This window comes from Phyllobates terribilis, unplaced genomic scaffold (assembly GCF_046119375.1).
Source record: "Phyllobates terribilis strain yellow unplaced genomic scaffold, ASM4611937v1 Scaffold_3245__1_contigs__length_84943, whole genome shotgun sequence".
In the NCBI taxonomy this organism is placed as follows: Eukaryota; Metazoa; Chordata; class Amphibia; order Anura; family Dendrobatidae; genus Phyllobates; species Phyllobates terribilis.
The window spans coordinates 32,615-40,951 of record NW_027365999.1 but is presented as its reverse complement, the minus strand read 5'-3'; the positions used below and the strand labels follow the sequence as shown (position 1 = coordinate 40,951).

The 8,337-nt window shown below is 34.4% G+C and overlaps 1 protein-coding gene across 1 annotated transcript; it reads right to left on the bottom strand.

The window, feature by feature from the left end:
• Window positions 1-1,067: 1,067 nt before the first annotated feature.
• Window positions 1,068-1,907, bottom strand: LOC141247746 (uncharacterized). Its single transcript, XM_073669262.1, has 3 exons — window positions 1,824-1,907; window positions 1,306-1,428; window positions 1,068-1,214 (listed from the first exon to the last, which is right to left on the bottom strand). The coding sequence occupies exons 1-3, from the start codon at window positions 1,905-1,907 to the stop codon at window positions 1,068-1,070; spliced, it is 354 nt and encodes a 117-aa protein (XP_073525363.1).
• Between the last annotated feature and the right edge of the window lie 6,430 nt (window positions 1,908-8,337).

Here is an 8,337-nt window from a genome sequence, read left to right as displayed (position 1 = left end):
GTGTGACGCTCCGTTTGGTGGCAGATCTGAGGCTCGGTTCCGGTAGCGTTGAAGTGAAGAGGCTGCTCTTCGGTTCCTATGGTGGCGCTCCGGTTACGATTGCTAAAGGGAGTTTCTTCTTTCCTTTTATCTTTCATTTTGAACCCTATGTGGTTCTTAGGCCTAGATCTGAGTTGTACTGGTTTGACAGATTTTGTATCCCTCTTTGAGAACTGATTTTCATAGTGGATTGGCCTCCAAATCTTGAGGCCTGCAGATATAGGATCGAGTATCCGAACTGCATAACAAATCTGTGTTTGTTGTTCTTGTGATTGTTTGTGTTGGAAGTTTGTGAATAACTTAGGCTAGATTCACTCTTACATTTTTACCAGATAGGTCAAGAGAATTATGGCCCACAAATCCCAAAGCTCCTTAGACTTTATAATATTTGAGACGTTGTCTTCAGCTTTATGACCTTTGTATTTCCGTTTTCCTCTTTTCTCATCTGAGCTTTGCTAGTTTCTCCTCTTTTCTCATCTGAGCTTTGCTAAGATTTCCATGACGACGCTCTCTTGGTCGTTCCTTGATGCATTGAAGTAAAGACGATGTCAAAGAGAATTGTTAGCTCGTGGCTTCAAACTTTAAACTTGTTTTGAGTTTGTACTTCACTGCAGGGAGTTTCTTCTTCGTTGTATATGATCCGAGAATATGATTGTCCTTGTAACTATGAGTTTAGTTAGTGGATTGAATCTCAATCTTGAATTCAAAAATCAAAGAAGAATTTCGAAGATATAAAATTTTCGTAAACTCGCTTGTGTGCTGTGTTATTTTATTATTCTATATTCTTCCATCGTTAATAGTTTCTGTTGTTGATAGATCGTTGCTTAGGCTAGACCAGTTCGACCAAACTACCCGAAACCTACATGTGACATGATACAATTCTTGAAGTCTACGAACAATAACAAGAACACATTCATACATACATAAGGCCATACACTGTAGTCATAATCCGGATCAAACCTAACATGGTTTCAATTGGGAGTAATGAGTACTAAATTATTGATAACATATTGGCATATAGAGTAGAATCAAGCAGTGGTGGTGGTGGTGGCATGCTTGTTAATGGCAGCCAGAAGTTCATCCTTCCTCGCTCCCACAACGGTATCAATCACCTTCCCCTCCCTGATGAAAAGGAAGGTCGGCATCGCCTCAATTTTGTATTCCTCAGCAACATCCTGCAATCATGTAATCGTGATGATATCATATACAATCTAGGAATTTTGAACAACACTCAGCGTACTCTAAGCTAGATTACAGAAATTGTACCTTCAAATCATCAACATCCACCTTAAGGAAGAGAACATGAGTCATCTTCTTTGCAATTTCAGCCAGGATTGGAGCTATGAAGCGACATGGACCGCACCATGATGCAGTGAAATCCACCACAACCTATCAACAAAATTCTTCTCACTCAAACCACTACAATTTTCTAAAACATGATTGATTACATTTACAAATCAACAAACAATTACTAATAATGAAACTTTAAGGACAAAATCGACCTAGATCAACAAACAGTTGATGGATAATCTAAATTGTTCGTATCTACATATATCTAGAATCCTTATTAAATGTGCAGATAGAGGATTAAGGGCACTGACGCTGAAACTCATCAGTAATGCAGGCAGCTGAGATCAAAACCTAATTCCTTCCGCAACTCATACAACAAAATTCCATTCCATAACTTTCCAAATTGGAACGGCTGATCCACCAAAGCCTCTTTATCATAAAGCATGCAATCAAATCATACGTTTTATATGCTCAAAATCACGAAAGAAAGGTACCAATTTCTGGGAGGTCTTCTCTCTTTCGAAGTGCTCCTTCCATTCCTCAGTTTTGTGGCAGCTGTAAACTTGTCCTTCCGCCATTTCTCTCCTTCTCTTTAGTCCTTAACTTGCTTAGTTTCTGCTTCTCTGAAGAAATAGGATCGTCAAAATATGCTGTCGAACTGCCTCCGCCACCGCTAAATTTATAGCGAGTATACAATCGGTTTGTAAGTTTACTCCTTGGATAAAACTACGAGTATGCCACCGCAAGAACCGACACGTGTGAATACCCCCGAACCTTTGACCATTTGACACCAAAATAAAGACGTGTTACGCGTCCCACACGGAATACATAGTGACGTATGCTATGATGCTTCCGTTTCATTATTTTTTATGAGTTTTTTTTTATGTCAAATAATACTATTCTCTCCCTCCCTTAATTTTCTTCCCGTTTGACCAAAATTACGGATTTTAAGGAAAAAGTGAAAAGTAATAAATGTAGAAGAAAGAGATAGAGAGAAAGAGTAATACTCCCTCTGTCCCATAATATAAGGGACAAAACTTTTCCGTACAATATTCACAATCCGAAAGAATCTTCTCGATTTCTCCTAATATATTAGAGAAAATATAGTCATGAGCGGTCTTGTTTGATTCGTCTCAATAAGTAATTCAACAAAATCAAAATTTCATGATTTTTGAAAACATATAATTCGAGATATGAGTGATATAAAACGCGCATCGGCATGCGTGTTAAAGGGAAAAGTCCCTTATATTATAGAACGGAGGGAGTAATTGGATATTGAATGAAGATAAAGTACTATTGTGAGAGGAGAATTTGTATTGGATAGAGTGAAAGTGTATTGAAAATTGAAAAAGATGTTGAAAAGTAGTTTCTATAAATAGAATGTGAGAAGATAATTTTGGAACAACGGAAATGACAAGTGACAAGAAAATTAAGGGATGGAGGGAGTAGTACTCATCGTCTCATTTTGTGTACCCGACTTTAAATATTTGTTCATAAGCAAATAAAACAAGATCACATTGGAAGAAAAAAAACTAAAATTTCTTCAATTAAAAGTAAAGTACTTTAACACCGGAAAAATAATATATTTACAGTAGTACGGAAATTGTTGTTCTCTTTCTTGTTGCATATTAGTAAATGATAATGGGAATCGGGACAGTTTTATAAAATATGACAAGATCGCCGGATCTTTTAATCTATGTCCTCAAGGATGTAATCGCTTTTCAATTATTTTATTAAGAGAGATTAATGGTTTTATATTTAAGATTTAGTTTCTTAATCAATGATGTTTATTATGTGTCCTAAGAACATATGTTTTAGACAAACCGATATATAAAAAATAAGAAAGAATATAACGAGGCAAAGACATTAAAGCACATCAATCTTATGATCCTCGCAACAATATCATGTATTGTGTATGTTTTTTTTTTATATAAGGCCAACATTGGGATTCCTTCCTAACCAGAGAACAATCCCGCACTATCATGCTTGATAGTGCTAAAAAATTAAATCCCTAAGGAAACTAAAGAGAGGAGATTGTGAATTCCACAATCCAACTCTCAAGGTTCTGATTTCCGAATCAGGTATTACAAGTGGCAATACATATTTTTTTATATCTAATAATTCTAAACCATCTGTCGTGATGCTAGAAAGAATGTCTGATGTTTTGTGTTTTCTCGAAAGCAATGAACAAACTTGACCTCTCTGAAGCGATGTGTCGGCTGCTTAATGTCTTCTACAATGTGCAGAATGCTCCATGGAACCTTCCAGATGCCTCTGACTGCATTGATTAAGGTCAGGTTATCTCCTTCAAAGATAACCTTTTGGTGGTCAGTATTCGAGACTGAGGATACTACTTCAAGAGCAGCTAAGGCCTCAACCTGCAATACTTAATGTCCCTTGATTTCTCTCGTGTTTAAATGTATAATATTTCCATTGTGGTTACACATAATGTAAGATATGTAATACTGCCCATTAACGTGAAATGAAGCATCAAAATTAATTTTGATCCAGTTATTGTCCGGTTTTATCCAGCCTTTACTATTCTTCCTTTTCTTAATACTCTTTGTAAAATTGAAATTTAATTTAATGTTTTTATTAAAAAGTTTAGATGATTCCCTGTAAAATTGAAATTTAATTTAATGTTTTTATTAAAAAGTTTAGATGATTCCCATGATTGGAAATGGAAGTATGCAAATATCAGTTGGTGAATTATTTTTTGGATTTTGTCTATTAAAAATTAAATTGTTTCTAGTTTTCCAAAGTTCGTACCATAGAAAACACATTATGTTGGGGTTATTATTATTCAGTAAAAAGAATGTGAAATTGTCATTGAAATTGTCGATATTCTGGAAGTTGAAATTTTGTCCAATTTTGTTTTTAAAGTCAGCTATCGCTTTTTTTGTTTTCGGGCACTCAAGAAAGAAATGATTTGTTGTTTCCATATAGTGGTTACAATGACACAGTAGTTCGGAACTCTATTAAAATATCTATTTGGTCTTTCTGTAGTAGGAAGACAGTCTGAGACTGCTTCCCATAGAAAATTTTTAAATTTTGGTGGAATTTCCAACTTCCAAATTTTCAAGAAAAGTGAGTGTGAGGTTGTTGGTTCTTGGATTTTACATGAGTGAAGTGCAGAGTTTGTGGAAAATTCACCTGAGACCGAATATTTCCAAATCACTTTGTCCTCAAGGTTTGATCAAGGTAAGTAAACAGATCGAATTATATTAACTATTGTAGTAGGCAAGTATATTGCTAATTTACGAAGATCCTACTGCTTATTATTAGAAATAAATTTCTTGACTTTCATATCGGCATTATGCATGTTAGGATTGAAATAATGCTTTAGGCTTATGTTTGCAATCCAACTGTCGTTCCAGAAATTAATTGTTTTACCATTACCTACAATCCAGAAAATACCTTTTTCGAATTCTTTCCTTAGAAGCCGAAAGTCTAGAAAACGGCCATGATTGTCTGCTTCTCTTCTTATAATTTAAAATATTACAGTTATGAAGATATTTGTCATTAATAAGCTGAACCCAAATGCTATTATTATCTGATAATAATTTCCAAAGCAATTTTATCTGAAGAGCAGAGTTGTAATTTTCTGCTTTATGCAAACTCATTCCTCGTTGTGATTTTGGTATGCAAATTTCTTCCCATGATTTCAAAGGTCTGTAAGAGGAGTTGAATTTGTTCCAGAAAAAAGATTTGTTAATGTCCTCGATTTGTGTATGAATTCCAGTTGGAAGGAAAAAACTTTGCATTAAAGAATTTATTTTTAAGGTTAGATTTGATTGTATTAAAACTGTTCATGCTGCGTGAGATAAGTTATCCACTTTTCAATTGGATAGATGTTTGGTTAAATTTGCAATGGCGTAGTTGAAACATTCATTCTTTACTCTACCAGCTACTATAGGAATACCGAGATATTTTTCCATAGAAGATGTGATTCGAATATGTCAGAAGCTAATGATTATCTAGTGTTATGAGGAATGTTGTTTGGGAATTGGATAAAACATTTATCGTAATTAATCTTTAAACCCGATACATGCAACATATGATCTAAGGTGTTTTTAATAGATTGTGAGTTACCAATGTTTGCATTAGCAAAAATGATTGTGTCATCTGCAAAACTTAAGAAAGGAATACACATACCATTATTAGTAATATTTATACCTACTTTACGTTTGATCTTGTCGATTCAATGGTTAATTTTCTAGCTAGGAATTCCATAGCAATAATAAATATAAAGGGTGCAATTGGATCTCCTTGATGTAGCCCGCAGTTGGGCTTAAATATCGGGCCCGACTAATTATTAACTAAAAAGAGAATGAAGTTGAAGTTATACATGCCATTATCAGTGAAGTCCATTTTGGACAGAATCCAAAAGCTTTGAAAATATCAGATATTAATTGCCACTGTAATTTATTATATGTTTTTTTCCATATCTAACTTAATAGTCATCCAACCCCGGGTACCTTTCTTTTTTTATGGAAAGAATCGAAAAATTTCATGGGCGATAAGAATATTTTCCTGAATAGATCTATCTTGAGTGAAAGCTCCCTGAAACGGGGAGATAATATGTGGAAGTAATTTCTGTAATCGGTTTTGCTAATATTTTTGTGATAATTTTGTAGTGGTTTATAATTTGAGGATTATCATTTTTAGGAATAAGGCCAATAAAAGATTGAGGACATTCAGATATGAGTGTTTCAGAACGAAAGAAATCTTGAGTAGCTTTTATAACAGAATTTTGCACAATGGGCCAATATGTCTGATAAATCACCACAGGGAAACCATCAGGACCGCAAGTTTTGTTTTTGGGCATTTGGTTTATGACTAATTTAATTTTTTCCCTGGAAGGTTGTGCACACAAATCATTATTAGTCTCAGGTGTAATAAGAGTGGGAATAATTTGAAGATCTTGATGTGAAAGTGGTGATATATGGACTGGTTGGAAACATTTTTGAAGATCTACAGTAATGACCCGTATTATATTATTGTTATCCTTGTGAACTAAACCATCAGATGATGTAAATTATTTTTTTTGTTTTATGCTTCTTATTTTGGCAACGTGTTGGAAATATTTACTGTTTATATCCATATTTATAGTATTTTTAAGCTTCGCTTGCTGGGACCAAAATTTATGTTGAAAATTAAGGAGGCAGTTATATTTTTGGATCATAACCTTATATTTGTTATTGAGGTTATAATCAGTGGGGTTATTTAATAAAGAACGTAGAATGTTCTCCAAGGAGGAAGAAGTTGTAGCTAACTGGATATGATTATTATTAGTATGTTTTCGGCACCAAAGTTTAGATAGATTTTTTAGTTGTCATTGTTTCATATATAATTTACACACAAAAGAACCTTGACAATCAAATGACCAAGCTTTCTTGATATTGTTTATGTAATCTGAATTATCAATCCATGCATTTCAAAACAAAAAGGAAACTTTTTGTAGGTGTAATTACAACCTAATTGTATAATAATACATTAATGATCTGATGTTTTGAAAGGAAGATGTAATGTATGGACTAATTGGAAGAACTTGTGAATTTGATATTGAAACAAACATCTATCAAGCCTTTCCAAAATCATATTATTGAGATTTGGGGATTTTCGCCAAGTAAATGGGAAGCCCGAAAATGCCGAATTTGTAAGACCAAATTTATCGCAAGAGTAAACAATTTTGAAAATCTATTAGATTGGGGGGGGGGGGGGGATACCCCCCATTTGTCACTGGAATCCATAATTTCATTGAAATCACCTATAACTATTAAGGGATTTGTAAGATTATTTAAAATGTTATGGAGATTTTCCCAGAACTGTAACTTGTTATTTTCCACCCATGGGGCATATGAAAAGACCATATTAAATTTGATGGAAGAATTGTCAAATAGTAATATAATAAGATTGTTGTTGTTGTTATGTATGATTGGGATGTAGTTGGAATCAATTGTATTTGCAAATAATATCCATAATCCGCCTTTAGATCCGTCAGCATTACTAATAACAATGTTTTTAATTCCTAATTTAGCGATAAAATTCTTGCTAGGAAGAGTATTTGACTTTGTTTCTGCTAAGCAGAGAATGTCAAGATGATTATGTCGAATCCACGACAATTCCAGTAAGCAATCTTCATAATAATGCATTGTGGAAAGTTAACCAAAGGTGCTCAAGAGCACAGGGGAAAGGATACCATACGGTATCAATAATATGTAAGCTTAATCGAAGAGTATGAATAATCAACAAACATATGTAGAAGGAAGTAAATGTAGATATGAAACAACAAGATATATAACATGTCATAATATATTTGTCAAATCAAGGGATAACCTGTCATAGTTTATGATAGTAAAATGTGGATGGAGGTATATCATTTGGATAGAAAGAAGAACTGGCAACAACTTCTTTTATCGGAAATGGTAGAAGTCCATGCACTCATACTTATATGTTTACCAAAAACACCCTATCTAACATATAACCTAGGGGTAATACTGAGCTTCTTCTCCCACGCAGGGAAGCAAACCAGGCAAAACAAAGCCATACTTGTTTGGAAAAGTACATCAGAAGTCTGCTTAGGATATGTACTTATATAAGATAATAGACATGCAAACCATAGTATAATAGGTATCATATTTAACAAAACCTTACCTTCCCTTGATTTGGATGTGTGCTGATTCATGGAGACGTTGGGGATGAGTGATCCATAGCGTTCCTTTTCCTCGTTGAAGAAGAAGAAGGATCGTGGTCGGAGCTGGAATTCTCCTCCTCCGTGGTAGATATAATAACAACACCTTTGAGCTTTTTGCTGACCGTGGTCTGTGAATTAGCAGACTGAAAGTTGGAGTCACCCGTTTCAGAAGGAATAGGCAAAGGCACACTCGCCACATGAGGGGTGGTGGAGCTGGTAATTGGAGTTGCAGTACATTGTGTTCCAGCCACATTGTGATTATTCACCTGAATAGGCGTTTTCGGAAGGGCCATAGTAGTGGAATATATAAC